Source organism: Adiantum capillus-veneris, chromosome 22 (assembly GCF_014529385.1).
Source record: "Adiantum capillus-veneris isolate H3 chromosome 22, ASM1452938v2, whole genome shotgun sequence".
In the NCBI taxonomy this organism is placed as follows: Eukaryota; Viridiplantae; Streptophyta; class Polypodiopsida; order Polypodiales; family Pteridaceae; genus Adiantum; species Adiantum capillus-veneris.
In genome coordinates this window covers 108,593,774-108,611,962 of record NC_140952.1, presented here as the reverse complement: position 1 = coordinate 108,611,962, position 18,189 = coordinate 108,593,774, and the positions used below count along the sequence as shown (strand labels likewise).

Sequence of the window (18,189 nt, the reverse complement as noted above, 5' to 3'; positions counted from 1 at the left end):
AAGTTTAAGTTCCTCTGAAGATGTGGCTCCACGAAGACGGCGGTCTAGACGATCGCCCACTCCTCCCAAGAGGAAAAGATCAACACATAGTCCTTCTCCTTATCACTCTGAAAGGCAAGAGAGGAAACAAAGGAAGAAAAGGGCTAGGAAGAGGTCACCCTCTTCTCCTTCTTCTTCACCTTCCTCCTCTTCCGATGAAAGTTATGGCTATTTGCCTAGAGAATACAAGAGGGGAGGACATCGCAAATCATTTCCTGCATGGCGAAGGTCACAAAAGCTAAAGAACTTCAAGGAGGGAGGAAAGAGTATCTCTTTTCTCACCTATGATGGCACCTTTGGTGCTACCGACAAAGTGTTGGCCTTCATCCAGCAATTTGATGCGGCCTTTGGAGACGAGGGCTTCACAGAGTCCTCCAAGCTACGTCATGTAGCTATGCACTTCCAAAAATCAGCTCGTCAATGGTGGGCTAGCCTTCGTGGAAATGGTGAAGCCCCAAAGACATGGAAAACTCTACGAGTTTCCATCATGAAGCAATTCTTTGCAAGCGATGCAAAAGACAAAGTGTTTACTGAATGGCGCAGCTTGAAGCTTCTCTCTCATGAGTCTATCCACAAGTACGTAGACAAGTTTTGGGATTTACATCTCAAGGCTACTGTCTTTCAAAAGATAGACTTTGCCGAGCAAAGGCAGCAATTCTGTGCAAAGAGATGGCCGAATATATCAACTCTCAACGGTCTGGTACTATTAGCGAAGTAATCCATCACACCATGGTTGCTTCACGCATCAATTTCCATCAAGGGGCTAGACATAATGTCAAGCCCATGGAAAACAAAGACAAAAATGATGCAAAGGGGAAAACCAATGTTCAAAATACTTCCCAAGTCACTTCCAGCAACAACAACAATTGGTCCAAGGAGAAGGGAGTTTACAAAGTTAAAAACAAACTCTCTCCTGAAGAGCTTGAAGCTTTTCGCAAGCACCATAAGTGTTTCAAGTGTGGGGAGCAAGGACATGGCTATCGTTCTTGCCCCAAGAAGAATACTCGCAATGAGACTCATAGGGCTTCCACCATCGAAGCTCCAAAAGAGGATGCTCATTGCAAAGGATCATCACTTTCCTATGCTTGGGAAAAGGTAAGAGAGCATGATGCCTACATCTTGTTTGACCCTGGCTCTACTCTCAACTTCATATCAACTGAGTTGGCCACCAAGTTGGGCATTCAAGCTTTTGAGATGGGAGATATAGTAGTGGTTGATGCAGCTCTCAAGGGATAACAAGCCTCCGTTACTCCCTTGATTGGAAAGTTGAGGCTTCATGTCCAAAGCTATGTCGACAAAGAAGACTTCTTCATCTCTCCTCTCCAACATGAGGATGTTATCCTAGGGGCACCTTGGTTTGATCACATGGCTGCCAACATGAAGTTCCCTGAAAGGAGAATCTACTTCACCTACATGGGAAAGAACATGTATATAGATGCTAGCGAGCGTGGTCGCACTATTCCACTTGTAAATCCTCTTGGTTTTGATAAGTCAATGAAGAGCTCAGTTTCTGCGTACATGATTTTTGTCAAAGATTCTCTAAAAGATACTAATGTTTCATCAAATGTAAATGGTAGACTTGTCTAATTTTCTAAAAGGATTCCAAGATGTGTTCATCGATGATATCCCTATGGACTTACCTCCAAAATGAGGGGATGATGACAATCGCACTGAGCTCCTTCCTAGAAGCTCACCACCTAACAAGCCTCCTTATCTAGTCTCACAAGCTCAACAAGAGGAGATCGGAGATCATGAGGCAAGTACAAGAGCTGGTAGACAAAGGGATGGTGAGGCCTAGTTCCTCTCCCTTTTGTTCTCCAGTCCTTTTAGTGCAAAAGAAAGATGGTACATACCGTATGTGTGTGGACTATCGAGCACTAAACCATATCACTATCAAAAACAAATTTCCCGTACCTCGGGTAGAAGATCAGTTTGATAAGCTACAAGGCTCTACCTACTTTAGTAGGATTGACCTTAAGAGTGTCTATCATCAAATAAGGATAGTGGATGAAGATATCTTAAAGACCGCATTTCACACAACGTTTGGTCTTTATGAATATCTAGTCATGCCTTTTGGCTTGACTAATGCACCAGCTACGTTCAATCGTTTGATGGAGATAATTTTTAGACCATACCGCAAATTCACTGGAGTGTTCTTTGATGATATCATCATCTACTCCAACTCTATGGAGGAACATAAGCAACATCTCCAAGTGATTTTTTAAGCATTGAGGGAGAACAAGCATTTTCTCAACCAAAAAAAAAGCGAATTCTTCCTTCAAGAGATTCAATACCTAGGTCATATTATCTCTAAAGATGGTATCCGAATGGATCCATCAAAGTTAGAGGTAATAAAAGCATGGCCTAACCGAAAAAATCTACATGAGCTAAGAAGCTTTGTTGGTATGTGCGCATACTATAGATGCTTCATAGAAAAATTCTCTCAAGTAGCAGGACCACTACACAACTTAACTAAGAAGAACGTTAAGTTTGTATGGACTGCTAAGGAGAAAAATGCTTTTAAAAATCTCAAAGAGAAGCTTACTTCCCAACCAGTCCTCGTGCTTCCGGATCTCTCAAAGCCATTTGAGGTCCAATGTGATGCTTGTGGTGATTGCCTTGGAGCAGTTTTGCTTCAAGAAGGGCATGCCATAGCATATGAGAGCCGAAGGCTCAATATTGATGAACAAGTCTTGGGCATTTATGAGAAAGAGCTTTTAGCTGTTCTACATGCCCTAGACACATGGAAGCACTACCTATTGGGGACTCCATTTATCCTACGAACCGACCACCAAAGTCTCAAGTATTTCATGATGCAAACCAAGCTTTCCGGCAAACAAATGAGGTGGGAAAATTTTCTTTCGCAATTTAATTTCCAATTTCCATATTGCTCACATAGCTGGTAAGCACAATCAAGTGGCCGATGCACTTTCACGACGACCCAAAGTTAATGCGGTGTCTATAGCTACTCACAATGATCTATCCTCTATGATAGATGAGTATGCTACTGACCCTGACTTTAGAGACATAATGTCAGCCCTTGCTTTGGGGAAGAAAGAGGAACCATTCACCTTGCAGGATGGTTATCTTCTCCACGGCAATAGGCTATGTGTTACCCATTCCCTTCAAAAGTTATGTATGAATCCCATGCTCCTCCATATGCGGGGCATAGAGGTATTCAACCGACTCTCCGAGGAGTAGAGACGTACTTCTATTGGCCTACCATGAAAGCAGACATACAAGAGTATGTTTCAAAATGTGTAGTATGCCAAAAGACCAAGTATGATAGAGGGAAGCAACCTGGATTACTCCAACCATTGCCTATCCCAAATTCACCATGGGAGAGTATATCCATGGATTTCATCTTTGGATTACCCAAGTCTATCCATGGGAATACAGGAATATGGACAATAGTTGACAGGTTTAGCAAGCAAGCACATTTTATTCCTGTCAAAAAAACTATTAAGGCACATCAAATGGCAACTCTCTTCATATCTCAGATTTTCAAGCACCATGGATTACCCACATCCATCATGTCAGATAGAGATCCTAGAATGACCAGTAATTTCTAGAAAGGTCTCTTTGAAAATCTAGGAACAAGATTGAATTCCTCTTTGGCCTATCACCCATAAACGGATGGCCAAAGTGAGATAGCCAATCTTACGATACTCGATCTACTCAAGACTTATGTTACCGAAGTAGATCAACGCTCACAATGGGAAAAGTACTTACCTCTTGTAGAGTATGCCTACAATAATATTGTACATACTTCTATGGAAAAAGCACCTTTTGAGATCATTGAGGGAAGACCTAAAAGTCCCTTGCCACTCAAAGTACATGGGAAGATCTTCGCCGCCGATGAGTATAGCCGTGACCTACAAGAATCTTTTCAAAAGATTAAGGAGGCTATATCCATCTCTCAACAAAGGCAAAAAGTTGCTGCTGATAAGCATAGAAGAGCCTTAATGTTCAAAGAAAATGATTGGGTCTTACTCAAGTTTCCTAAGGCTCGATTAAGGCAAACGACGGGCAAAAATCCTACGGGCCATTAAAAGTATTATGCTAAACTAGCAAAAAGATACTATGGTCCTTTCCAAATCTTGAAGCCCATCAATGAGACGGCTTATCAACTCAAGTTGCCCAACCATTGGCTCATACACAATGCCTTTCATGTAAGCCTACTTAAGCCCTACAAAGGAGAGCCACCAACTGAACCAATTATTGAAGACCCTCCCGAAGTTGAAGACCAAGAAGAGGTGCTACAACCCGAAGCTGTCCTTCGGCATGAAGACAAGGTACTACGACATGGTAAGATTATCCGACGGTATCTTATTAAGTTTAAAAATTATCCTTTTGAAGATGCTAGATGGATGCAAGGAATATAGCTTAAGGACAATATGAACCTTGTCAATGCTTAGAATGCTACATTAGAGTAAGCAAATGTACAAATTTCTTTTAAATGACTCATGTTTTTGTTTTATAAGACTAGTCCTCTTTTTAATTGTGCACAAATTTAACTAGTATGCATGCTTAGAATCATGTTTGTGATGACGATGTCTCTCAAACACCAAGTAGAATCTGTCACTCTACTTTGGGAGAATGAAATGGACTAAAGAGAAGACATGCTTGCAGCAGCTATGTCTCCCAAGCACCAAATGGATTAGTCATCCATCTTGGAAAGATGTCGTAGGGTAAAAAGGGATCCTCTACCCGCTAAGTAAAATTGACTAATGACTGAGGCTTTATCTCTTCTACCTCATAGTCGAGGACGACTATGATTTCAAGAGAGAGGTAATGTCATAAAATCTAATATCTAATATCTACCCAACCCAAATGATTTTCTCATATTAAATTGATCACTTAATATGGGAGAATAAACGGGAACAAGTGTTAAGATATAGACATGTGCTTATAGATCTATCTCAACACGAGGCCAGTCCCAAATGAGAGATGGTCTATCAAAGAGCAAGGCTAACAAATGGAGCATAAGAGCTTACGGTTAGCTTCATTGAAGACCTCCAATAATGTGTGTAAAAGTCATTTGACCTTAGGTAAGCTAGGGCTGAGCTTGAGGCGCGGGAACCCGACCCAGCTCGAGGTGCTTGTCCTGCTTGTCATGCTTGATGACTAAGGTGCTTGAGGTGCTTAATTATTGAGATGCTTAAGGTGCTTGACATGCTTGAGATGCTAGGGTTGCACTTGAGGTGAGAACCCAGCCCAAGGTTAAAGTGCTTATGAGCCAAGCTTGTGGTGGGAACTGGGCCTATGCATGAGGGGCTTGAGGTGTCAAAAAGTCAAAGATTCAATCCCTACAAGGAGGGGGCGAGCCCTACATGAGGGGGGATGAGAGAGAACACCCACACACTCACACAAGGCATGCATGGTACAAAGAAAGCAAAAGGGACACTTGACAAATTCCTCCTCATGTTGCCCTCATGGTGTGCCTGAAGCCTATTGGTTGGCCACCCAAGGGGTCCAATAATAATTTAGGAGATTTAATTAAATGATTTAGCATTTATCTAGCCCTCTCTCTCAAAGGGGAAAGGGGGACACTTGTCTCAAGGCTACCCTTGCTGCTTGTAATGCCTCCTGCTTGTGATTGGCTAGGCCTGGAGGGATCCAATGAGCTTCAAGCATGAGCTGCAAGGGGGGGTCGACCCAAGCAATCTAGGGGGCTTCTTAGGGGGTATACTCACCCACACACACTCACAAACACTCTCATTGTGTGCTATGCAAAGTGCAAGAGCTCCCTCTCCTTCTCCAAGCAAGTAGAGGTTGAGAGCCTACACCAACACTCTTGGATATGGAGTGCAAATCCAACCAAGAGCCATGCTTCAATGCTTAAGCTTGCCATCTCCTTCTTCTTCATTACTATGCTATTATGTATGCTAGAAACAAGAGTTATGATAAGTGAGGAACTAATTCTTTCTCCTACGAAATGTTTCTTCTTCCTCTTCCCTACCCTCATTCCCTACTAGCTCTCTCCACATTCGAAGGTGTTTGAGGTCTTGGGATTGAGGCTTGGGATAGTTAAAGCTTTCTTCAAGTTTATGTTATGTTTGTGATGCATGAAGCTTTCCATCTTCATTGCATCACCTAGGTCACAAGGAACACAAAGATTGTATTGTAATAAGTCTCTCTTAATGGGAGAAATCATAATACAAATGCCTATTGGAGGGGGGACCGGCTCCGCATAATCTAGTCCACAACTGTTGTCATGTTCTCTAAATGCTCTCTCTTGCAAAAGTATTGTTCATGCCAAGTTAGCTAATTGCTATGATTATGTTGCTATCTTCAATTATGTTCACCCGCTATGCTCACAAAGTCATTTCTCAAAAGTACTCTCATTAATTTCTGCTACTCTCAAATTAAATAGGCCAATTCCATTACACCTTATGTCTTTTGTTCAAAGCTATCAAAATTTCCTTTGGACCCCCCTGATGTGCCAAGGGGTGTTAATGGGTATGTCCATTAACCAGCAATAAGTAGTTACCCTATGTGGGTAGAGGCCTTATTTTTAGATCATGGAGCATGTCCGTTGGTGTAGTTTACATGCCCCTAGGGTTCAATTTTGTAGGGGTTCTCTCTTCTTTATTCAAATGATCCAATTGATTTCAGGGTTTCTCCATGTGCAACCTCTCTTTGTACAGAGTTCTACACACACTTCATTGTGCACTATGGATTAAAAGACCCCTTTTCTTTCACAGGGATGTAACCTTTGTTAAACCTTTCATTGTTTAAGCCCTCTTATACATGTAATTATGGAACTCTTTGAACTATTAAAAACCCCCTCCGGTGAACTCACGTGACACTTAATGTTTTGAGATGGACCCGGGGTTGTTTGCAAATATATAATTGATTTTCATATCTTCATTCTTGAATGCTTTATAGCTCTATATTTTAATGTTTTCCAATACTCAAACAGAGCCTGTTCAAATTGAGCTAGGGCGTCAATCGAGCACAAGGAGGACAAAACATAGCATAAATGAGTCCATAATGATTGGCTTTTTACAGGGAAGTCAATAACCCACTAGATCAAACAAACACAACCGAGCATGGTTACACAAGGTGGCACCATAGAGAACCCCCTTACACAAGGCAATTTGTGCCCACACCGGCCAGTAGCATAACGTTTACATATCCAAAAAAGTCACGCACTTGTTTTGCTTGAAATACTAGCCTCCTACTTCCTCCTTATGCTTGCGCCTAAAATGAAAAGCCTCCTACCTTATTACTTTGATAAGGAATTGTTTTCACATTACATCGCTATGGACATCATAAATTAGTTTCCACTTCTTCATGTTGCCCAAAACATACGACGAGAAATTAGCTAAGCTTCTCAATCCTATACTTATATTGCTTATTAACTTCACCGAGATAATTTATTATGCAAGTGGATTCAAAGGACATGGCAAATTAAGTTCTTCAAGAATGATCTGTTTTTTTGGTAGTAATAAGTTGGGAAGTCTTGCTCTTCTGGTCTGCACTCAAATAATCAGGTACTACTTCTTGCACCATATCTGGCAAGCAAGGAACTGCCGCGTGTTTGAGGGGGATATGGCTGTGGCAAGCTTTTGTGAAATCGTACAAGAGAGCAGAGTGATGATTCACATGATCGGAGGCAAACAAGCCTCAGAGGATTGGTCTAGAACAATACATAACATCTTGTAATAGGGAAAGTCTAGGAGTGGTAGTGATTTTTTTGCTAAGCAGATAACGTGCAATCCTGGGACCTTCGAGGCTCGGTCTGAGCTCGAGATTGTTGTATATTGCAGATGTTCTTAATACTATCCACTCACAATTGTGAGTTTTGCCGAAAAAAAAATCCTTCACCGAGATAATTGAATAGATTAATTTACAAAGGAAAAAAATGTAAGTCATCATATGCATACATTGCTTGTATTTGGACCTACTTTAACGACTATCCAAGGACGAATCTACTTACTTTGAAGGTTATTCATCATTAGGCACTAACATCACATCATGTCAGCCTCTAGAGAGAATGATTATACTAACCATAAGAAATATCACCTCATTTATATTCATTGTTGCACATGGTCTATGATCCATATGCACATGCTCTTTGTCTACCTTGAGCTATGGTTTTTGGTTAATGGAACAATACCATGTTCCATCTCTGTGTACGTTAATGTCGGCCTTGATAACCCCCCTAACAAACCAAGCCAACATAAGTGCTTGGAAAAAAGCAAATTATAAAGCTATGTATGGCCATATATAATTAATTATAGGAGATAATTTTACTAGATGACGGTGCGTTGAGACTGTGTCTGAGCAATCATATAGCAATTTTAACCTATTTTCAATTGCTTGAGATGTAGTGAGATGGTGAACTAACTCTACTTTTCGATCTCCTACACTTAATAATGTATCATCCATAGTCTCAGCATCTACTTTCTTCCATCCACTTATGTCAATCTAGTTTGTTAGAGGGTCATCGGGGCCAGCATTAGCGACATATACGAGGGTAGGCCATGGCATTGTGCCATTAACATAAGTCCATAGCTCAAGGTGGACTAAGAGCACGTGCATACAAATAGACCATGTGTCATAATTCATATTAGTTAAATGATCTTTCTTATGGCTAGTATAATTCATCCCTATGGAGGTTGACATGATGTGATGTTACTGCCTAACGACAATTAGCCTTCAAAGTAGGAAGATTCCTCCTTGGATAGCCAATGGATAGAGCATGTAGGAGGCTAGCATAGCAAGCAAAACAAGCAAAAGGATGAGGTAGGAAGACAACATAGCAAGCAAAAAGAGGAGACTGAGCAGGCCAACATGAACGCTGCTCCGATTCCATGAAGAGACAAAAATAAAGAACCATAAAGTCACAGAGGTAAAGAAAAAGAAGTGGGTAGAGACAGAGATAGAAAGATAGACATAAAGAGAGCGAGAAGTGGTGCCTATGTGCAGATATCTTTTTTTGTGCCATCCAATGATAGCCGTGATGTGTATGAGAAATAGGATAAATTCTTCATGGAAAGGTTGCTAGACTAGGTCGAGGAAGTGAGCTTCTTGGAGTACCCACTCGGCTGTCCTTTTCTTTGTGGGGGCGAGCTGCTTCATCCAAGGTTTTTGCTTCATCTTGACTCGAGGCTTTGAGCACCATGCTCAAACTTGCACTAGCTAAAGTTGTTCCCCTTTCAAGGAGAGTAGGGTGCCTGAGGCACACTGTTGGAGGTTGAAGGTGATGTTTAGGATCTTCATGAATTGGAAGTGTTAATGCATTACTAAAGAGGTAACTTACATTAATATCACCATATGAGGGTTGTTGAGATGTAGATTTGCCCAGGATCCTTTTGAGAAATTTGGCTCCATTTTTTACATCAATTCTTGCTCTTTTTGAACTGCTTTTGTCAACTTTTAGGAAGCTATAAAGTTGCTTCTCTACAACATTGTTAACGTTGGATGTCTTGTTGGCAAAGAACTCAATGCACCATGCTAAAAGTACATCCACAAGAAGTTTTGGACAAATTCTCACAATAATTCCCACAATGTGATTTACTTCAACATCATGAGCTTCTGTGAGGGAGGCATCTCATACCTAGCTAGGTACGATTGGGGGCAGGGGACCGCCGCCCCGGTTGGGGGGTCGGTGGTCCCCTGCCCCCAATCGTATCTAGCTAGGTATGTGGTGCCTCTAGAGCAGAAGCTCATGATGTTATGCATTGTATGAAAAACACTTAAAAAGACTCTGTTTTCTTACATGAGAAAATTTCTAAATCTTCTTGTGATCAAAGAAAGAGGTTTCTGAGGGAGATGGAGTGCTATTCCAGGAGCATTGGGAAGGCAAGGAGCCCCTTATTGGTGAGGAGAGCGCCATTTCTTTTTGGGTGGAAAGGGAGGGTTAATCGTTGCTACAAGGCCATCGCTCTGATGCAAATAAACTACACTTGTGCTCCTTTTTGTGTAATGAAATGATGCTATCCATGTAGAGAGGCAGCTAGGGCATCACCTAACAACTTCTACAGTGTTTATTGCACATCTTCTTCTTGAAAGGCATTAGCGACAGCACCACAAGAAGCAAATTCTCACAATAATTCCAACATTGCTACTTACCTCAACATCATGAGCTTCGGTGAGGGAGGCACCGTATACCTAGCTAGGTACGATTGGGGGTAGGGGACCGCCGGGTCCCCTGCCCCCAATCGTACCTAGCTAGGTATGCGGTGCCTCTCGAGCAGAAGCTCATGATGTTATGCATTGTATGAAAAACATTGAAAAAGACTCCATTTTCCTACATGAGAAAATTTCCAAATCTTCTTGTGCACTACTTTGCATAAGGTATTTGTTTTCGGAAGAAGTAGTATAGCCAAACAAGCAAATACTGGCACATAGAACCCTTGGCAATGATATTAACCAATCGAAGGATCAGCACATCAATAGGGATGCATGAAGCATGCTGAACAAGGTTCATAGTAGCCAATGGACCTGCAAGTGCTAGTCAAGTACTACATATAGGAGGTAGATAGAGTAATCTAAAAGCATGCCAGAGAGTACATCAAACTTGAATCACAGAGGACAAAATAGTAAAGCAAGTATATGAAGAAAATCACAGAAGTGGCAAACAAGGAGCAATAAAATGAATAAGGTTTTACAAGCGCACATGTATTTGTTGAAAGAAATGAAATAGAAGGCTAAAGAAAACATGGTCGCTTACAATTTGTGGGTAGAGGCCATGTCTTTTTAGATCATGGAGGCTGATGTAGTTACATACCCTTTTACTAGTACGGCGGCCTCTCTCTCTACCCCTCTCTCCCTCTTTATCGCGTGCAAAGGGGCTTGTTTTTGTTTTGAACTTTAGCCTTCAGGTCGCAGATTGCGACAGGTGTAAAGGGCTCCCCCTTCCGTCATATTATGTTAATAGATTCGAATAATCCAACTGATACGAAATTTCTTCATGTGCTGCCTTTTACAAGGAGGCAATAACCAAAGACACACCGAAACATATCAAATGAGAGAATCAAGTGCATGCCATAAGGAAACTAAAGCATACTATAGGAGAGAATTGCACAGGGGGGTGCCACCATGGCGAGAGGACTACCACTCCGAACCCACATGCCCACCAATAAAGAGTAAAACATTTTTTTAAAGGGAAAAATGTGTGCGTGCGTGCATGCATGCATGTCTGGTTGTGTCTATATTGATATATAGATAAGGGGGAAGGGAGGGGGACTTCCATATAGCTATATTTTTCTCTTGTGGCAACTCTCCCACTAGCTTTACTTTCACATTTGGTATATTGAAGAGTTTTAGAGTTGCAAGGTCGCATACATTACCAAAGCTCTCTTTCTCTTCGCTCATGTAGAGCATAAGGTTGTCTTTGATTTAATGTTCTACTTCTTGTTGTTTGCCCGTGCTGTTTTCTAAAGAGGTCCACCTGTCAAAAATATCTATAGCACGTGCATTCAAAAGGTGTTTATAAAACCCCCTTACACACAAACTTCAACGTCTTTTTTTTTTAGCTTTCATTTCTAACCCCTCTTGTCAGGCCTTAAAGTTCACTCCCTCCCTTAGATTTTGGTTAAATATATATGACTCCTAGTTTACATTTATCGAGCTTCAAATTACACTCAGCTTATAAAAGTTGGGCGTCATTCGATTTTTGAGTTGTGCAATTCAAATGACGCTTAACATTGTACGATACTATGTCACTACAATCTAACAAGTGACACCTCTACACATGCATGCATTCATAATAAACATTTGAAACATGAGAGAGCTCATATTCAAAATTGCATAGTATTTTGAAGTATCTAACCTTGAGATAATAAAAATACACAAGTTACAACACATTTTATATATATATATATATATATATATGACACCCTACTCCTTATACTTGGGAGTCTAATGACACCTTGCCCCTAGTAAGAAAGCTTCACGGTGAAGCCTTTGTGGACCATTCTAGCCTTCATTTGATGCCCAAAATGCCAATGACGCCCAAAATGGCCTCCAAATTTAAGGCCTGCCTCTTGTGCATGTAATTCTCTAACTCTTTGAAATATTAAAAAACCCTCCAATGAACTCAAGTGAGACACTTGCATGTTTTGAGGTGGACCCCTCAAGGTTGTTTGCAATATATCACTAATTATCATGTCTTCATTCTTGAATCCTTCATAGCTCTATATTTATTTTTTTATAGCTCTATATTTTAATGCAAGTTAAGAAAGGGTTCGCGAACAATCGTTGTAGGCGATAGATGCAATGGAATGCGTTAGGGGACGCCAGGCATGGTGGCATCATTTCGTGCATAGGGAGGTTCTATGGGACAGATGACTGGGGGATCTCCCCAAGTTGGGGAGCCTAGTCATTCTTTGCCTCCTGCCATGCGCAATCTCATTGTATAAGTTTCTTTTTTTCTTCGAGGTATGGCAGCAACCCCTCCCTCATCCGGTGTTAAACCCTATGCACCATGCCCGGCTGGTCTTCTCTCCGCATTGGTGCATGGTAGGCCCTTCACTCTGGTGGCATCGGATCTTCGCAAGGGTTGGGGCTTGGCCCCCCTGTTCATTTGGCCTGCTTGTCCTCGGTGGTGGTTCGGCTTCCCAAGGCTCTTGGACGGTGCAAGCCTCTCCATAAAAACGTGAAGTTCAGTGGGATGCTTCTTTGTTGGTGGCAAGATTTCCTTTTGTGTGTGGTGACTCAAGGTGATGGAGTACAAGGCTCCCCTCGTTTTGCCTCTATATGATATCTTCTTTTTTGGAGGGTGGCTCCCGCAACATCTATCTACTTCGGTGTGGGGTCGTTCATGCTTGGGAAGGGTATATCCGTCGGTGGCAGAGGATATACTTCTTGTGGCACTCATGCAGGGACTGGTTTGTCTTTGATGGGTGGCTCCCACTTAAGCCAATTTATGATGTCATGGCTCAATTTGTAGCATGGCTTATCGATGTATTTTTCGGTTTTGCTAATATTGTGAGTTTTACAAAAAAAGAAAGATTAGATGAAAACCTAAAAAGAATTACAAACACAACCTTGCTCGAACGAAGCCAGGGCATCGATCGAGAACAAGGAGGACAAAACACAGCGAAGCCAATAGCCCACTAGTGACTACATTGAAAATAGACAACTAGATATAGAGAAACTTACAACAACCCCAAGTAGCAGCCACATGAGTATTAAACGCCAAGAAGCGAAGCAAGACAAACATCATTGTCCCTTCCACTCGTGCCCACAAGCAAACAACAGTAGCTAAGGCTATGGTCACGCGAGGCTTAGTTGCGCCCAAACTGTCTGACAAGTTGCAGCTTTTCACCGGCATAGTTTTGCAACTATGCCTTTTCAAGCATAGTTACAAAACTAAGCGGTTCCACTGCCTGTCTCACTGCCCTGCTTCTCTCTCCTTATGCGTCCGGTTCTGCCTCTCTCTACATGTTGCTCCCGGTTCTTGCTCTGAGCGCTTGTCAGCAGTTTTCGATAACTAAGCCTCGCGTGACCATAACCTAACAAGCCAGGGTGTACCACTGAATAGCAGGCTTTCACTACCAGTGAGCTTGTCTCAACCTGCCACATGCAAGGCATACCCCTGGGGCCTGAGGTGAGGAGATGGTATATATGTATGCCTATTTGCTAAGACAACTTACCTTTTTGCATTGAATGCTCTCTCTCTCTCTCTCTCTCTCTCTCTCTCTCTCTCTCTTACGAAAGTGCTTAATATGTAATCATTATGGTGCACACTGTATTAAGCAAGTGATATTGTGGGCATAAAAGGGTTCCAATCGAGAGTAAGCAAGTAGGCAGCAAAAACTACTTTTTCACAAATGCATTAATTAGTTTGGGGAGGGGGAAGAAAGGAAAAGGGAAGGGTGGGGGAAAAAAAGGGAAAGGAGGGGGGGGGGGGGGGATGTATCCTTTTTTTTTATGGCTCAAAGGGAGCTCAAGGACCAACGTAGGCATATGGCCTAGTGGTTTACGTTGAGTTTCATACTATGTAGGTGATGAGTTCAAGTGCTACTCATTAATATTGGTTTTAAGTGGCGACGTGCATGGACATGCTAATTGAAGATGTTAAAGGATCTTAGGGAGATTCTATCTAATGAAAAACAAAAGTGGAGCAAATAGTAGTAGGTGAATAAAGGGCGTGAATTTGAAAAGGCTACATCAACAGACAAGCATTGCAATCAAGCACACAAAAGGTGGCAAGTTTTATTATCGAAAATCTTTGGCGTCAATGGGTTTAACAACTTTATGATGATGTTAACAACCAAAAAAAATTATCCAACCACATGTTACACATGGACAAGGGAAACTTCATGTCAGTTTTCCCCCAACATTTAATACAACTCTCCACTCTTTTATGATCTTATAGAAAGGGAGAAATGAAAATCTACTTATTTACATGTAGATAAGCAAGATAAGGAACAAGGCCACACATACTTGGCAAAATCTCGACTCCACATGCTTTTGTTATGTTGGAATGTAGCAGAGAGGCCGAGAAGACAACTCGACCGGCTCCACAACCAAGATCATAGAAGGTGATGCCATCACTTAGCCCTCTATTTTTTCTTTCAAAATTTGCTGAAGGCACGTACTTGGACAAAAGACTCTCCAAAGCTATAAAGCTAATCTGCTATAGTTTATAAAGGAGCATTAAATGTGGTTTTGCCATAATACAACCACATACATTTTATTTAAAAATAATCATAATATGGCACTCATCTTTATTATTAAAGATGAAGAATGCCTAGACATATAGCTCCTTTTTTTTATAAAAAAAACATTGTAAAACTCACAATTTAAACTATGCTATTTTGAACTCGTTTCGCTTGATTTAATGGTCACATATGATCTTCGTGATGATGATTATATTAAAATGAGTCCAATGATATAATGAAAACAGGACCTTTAGAGTACCCCACACAAGCACAAGAAGATTTAGAAATTTTCTCATGCAGGAAAACAGTCTTTTTCAGTGTTTTTCATACAATGCATAACATCATGAGCTTCTGCTCCAGAGGCATCGCATACCTAGCTAGGTACGATTGGGGGCAGGGGACCACCGGCCCCCACACAAGCACAAGAAGATTTAGAAATTTTCTCATGTAGGAAAACATAGTCTTTTTCAGTGTTTTTCATACAATGCATAACATCATGAGCTTCTGCTCGAGAGGCACCGCATACCTAGCTAGGTATGATTGGGGGCAGGGGACCACCGGCCCCCGCACCGGGCCGGCGGTCCCGTGCCCCCAGTCGTACCTAGCTAGGTATGTGGTGCCTCCCTCACAGAAGCTCATGATGTTGAGGTAAAGTCACAATGTGGGAATTATTGTCAGAATTTGTCCAAAAGTTCTTGTGAAGACATTGGACCATTTCAAATATTGATAAGAAAAAATTATTGCTACTTGTTTTAGCTCACATAAGTAAGGAGAAGACATGTTCACCTCTCCATAGACAAGGTGCTTTGCCCCATTCTCTTGATTTATTTTTCCATCAAATGCCTTTCTGCTTGCCGCCTACACAAATCTCGTGAATAAGCTTCACATGAACATTACAGTGATAAATCAACATTACGACAAGGGAAGAGATGAAGAAGAAGATTGTTAGCATTGTAGGAATCCCGAGAGACCTACAGTGCAGATTAGAACTTTAATAATGATATGCGGTCTTCGTAACATCAAGAAGGTATGTTCTTATGAGGCTTAAACAATCACCATAACATGAAAGCAAGGGACAGAAGAAAACTAATAATGAAAAACAAAATACATAAAAGCAAACCATTGTTCAATTGAAAATGCTTTTAGAAAGGCATAAGAAAAAATCTGACTAAAACTTTGAAACAATTACTCAAACAAGGATAAGACATCACTAGACTAGTCAGTAGATGGAATGCCTAGGATGGGGGCAAATCTTGGCCATCGATAAATAAAAGATCTCAGAATGGCAAGAGCATGGACCTTGTGTATCTAGGATGAGGGCGTGGGTTGGTAGGGGTGGTTGCCCTGATAGTCGATGTAATTATGATCCCTGGATGACGTCATGGTTGAACATGAGCATGACAAGACCTTGTAATTTTTGGGCCTGCTCAATATAATTCACTCACAATTGTGAGTTTTGCTTTTTTTTTTTTTTTTTAAAGACATCACTAGACTTGATCCTAGAATTTTGACACTACAAAAAACGGACTAAGAGTCGACAAAATATTAATCCTAATGTAATCTAAATACTACAATGAGAAACTAAGAAGAGGCAAAATATAACCAAATTAGTATAGAGTTGAAAACTTGACAATATCTACTTGTTCAAACAGGAATAATTGCATTATCCAAAGGATAATTAGAAACTACCATGTACCTACACAAGAAGATTTAGAAATTTTCTCGTCTAGGAAAGCAGAGTCTTTTTTAGTGTTTTTCATACAATGCATAACATCATGAGCTTCTGCTCGAGAGGCACCGCATACCTAGCTAGGTACGATTGGGAGTAGGGGACCACCAACCCCCCACCGGGCCGGCGGTCCCATGCTGCCAATCGTACCTAGCTAGGTATGCAGTGCCTCCCTCACAAAAGCTCATGATGTTGAGGTAAGCCACAATGTGGGAATTATTGTGAGAATTTGTCCAAAACTTCTTGTGCTACTAAGAAGAGGCAAAATATAACTAGTATAGAGTTCAAAACTTGTCCAAACATGAATTATTAGTTAAGGCTAAGCATGTATAGCCTCAACAACAACTATGACATCCTGACTAGCGTCATCAATGCCCAAGAGTAGGTGGTGATATAAAACCAATGAACTGAGATTCTAGAGTAGGTGGTGATATAAAACCAATGAACTGAGATTCTATCACACTGTGGAGAAAACTAAGCAACAAATTAGTGTGTTGCTAAGCTAAATGATAAGTGGGATTTTAAACTTCCCACTTTTATTGAATTTATTACTAATCTTCTCGAACATTCCAAAAGGAGAAACATTGAAAATCTACATACTACGTTGCAAAACTGAACGAATATTTTTTGTGATTCTTTTGACAGATGATCTTTTCTCAGCATAAGTAAAGAAATAAGACGGCACGATTGAACAACAAATGTAGATTTGTGAGCACAAAAAAGACCAAAATAAATAACGCCATAATTTAGCAAAAACAAAGATGCTCAAAGAAGTATGAGGAAAACAAATAATATTTAGATGGGCATATGCGTGTTCAAGGTGTTTATCATAGATATCTACTTCCATACCCAAGGGGAGTTTGAAATATCTTTAGGTCTAAAAAAGCACAAGAACACTATTCATGGTAGAATCAAATTCACAAAGTTCCTTAGGATAAATTCCTCTATCTAGAAAACTTGAATTTAAGTACATAAAATCTTGAAATAAAGGAGCATTAGGAACAAGGAGTGCATTTATATACTATTTTGAATTGCATAAGTCGTGCAAAAATGCTGGGCAAGAGTTTAGCAAGGACAAGAAGCTCCATAAAATCAAACTAATTCGAATTTAATTCGAACGGATGGCGAGAGTCACCCTAATCCAGTCATCCGAGTTTTTCTCTTTTCCTACCACAAATATAATCTCCTTGCTTTCTTGTACAATCTCTAAGAAGCTAGTCCCAAAGAGGTCGCTATAAAAAACACGACAATTCATGGCTATCCATATATTATTGAAGAAATAATATCTGACAATTTGAATATAAATTAACAATGCTAAACTTCTAAACTCTTTGCCACCAAGGCATAAATTGCTCTTGAAAAAACATATTTTCCACGTCCTTTGAATCCTGCAGAGCTTTCATGCGAGGCCTCTAATAGACGAGCATTCCATGAAAAAAGGTGGCCAAGGTCTTTGCTAGCCTATTTGCACCCTAAACATCTATCGGGTCTGATACCACGCACTTGAATCTTGACTCTTGTAGGCAAGGCCCCCCAAAGTACTTTCCACATAAATATCTTCATACATTGTGGCCATTGTTTTAGAATGTTAAAGGGAAGCTTCACCTTGCATAATTTTAGTAAATTCTATAGATACACACACACACACACACACACACACATATATTGATGAGTTCCTTTTGGCTTGCATCATTTGAGAGAGAGAGAGAGAGAGAGAGAGAGAGAGGCACACCGTGCCCTGGCTTGCCATCATCCACCTTGCTCTTCGCACCCACCCACCCCCAAATTGTGCACTCCTCC

General features: G+C 40.9%; 1 protein-coding gene across 1 annotated transcript in view; it reads right to left on the bottom strand.

Annotated features, from left to right (window-relative positions):
• The window catches only part of LOC147429999 (uncharacterized), a 71,195-nt gene that overhangs the window by 29,958 nt on the left and 23,048 nt on the right, over positions 1-18,189 (bottom strand). The window contains exons 2-3 of the mRNA XM_086496276.1: positions 15,447-15,518; positions 14,443-14,632 (exon numbers count right to left, since the gene is read on the bottom strand). Of these exons, the coding sequence (XP_086352402.1) occupies positions 14,443-14,632; positions 15,447-15,518 (262 nt within the window). The remainder of the gene's footprint in view (positions 1-14,442; positions 14,633-15,446; positions 15,519-18,189) is intronic.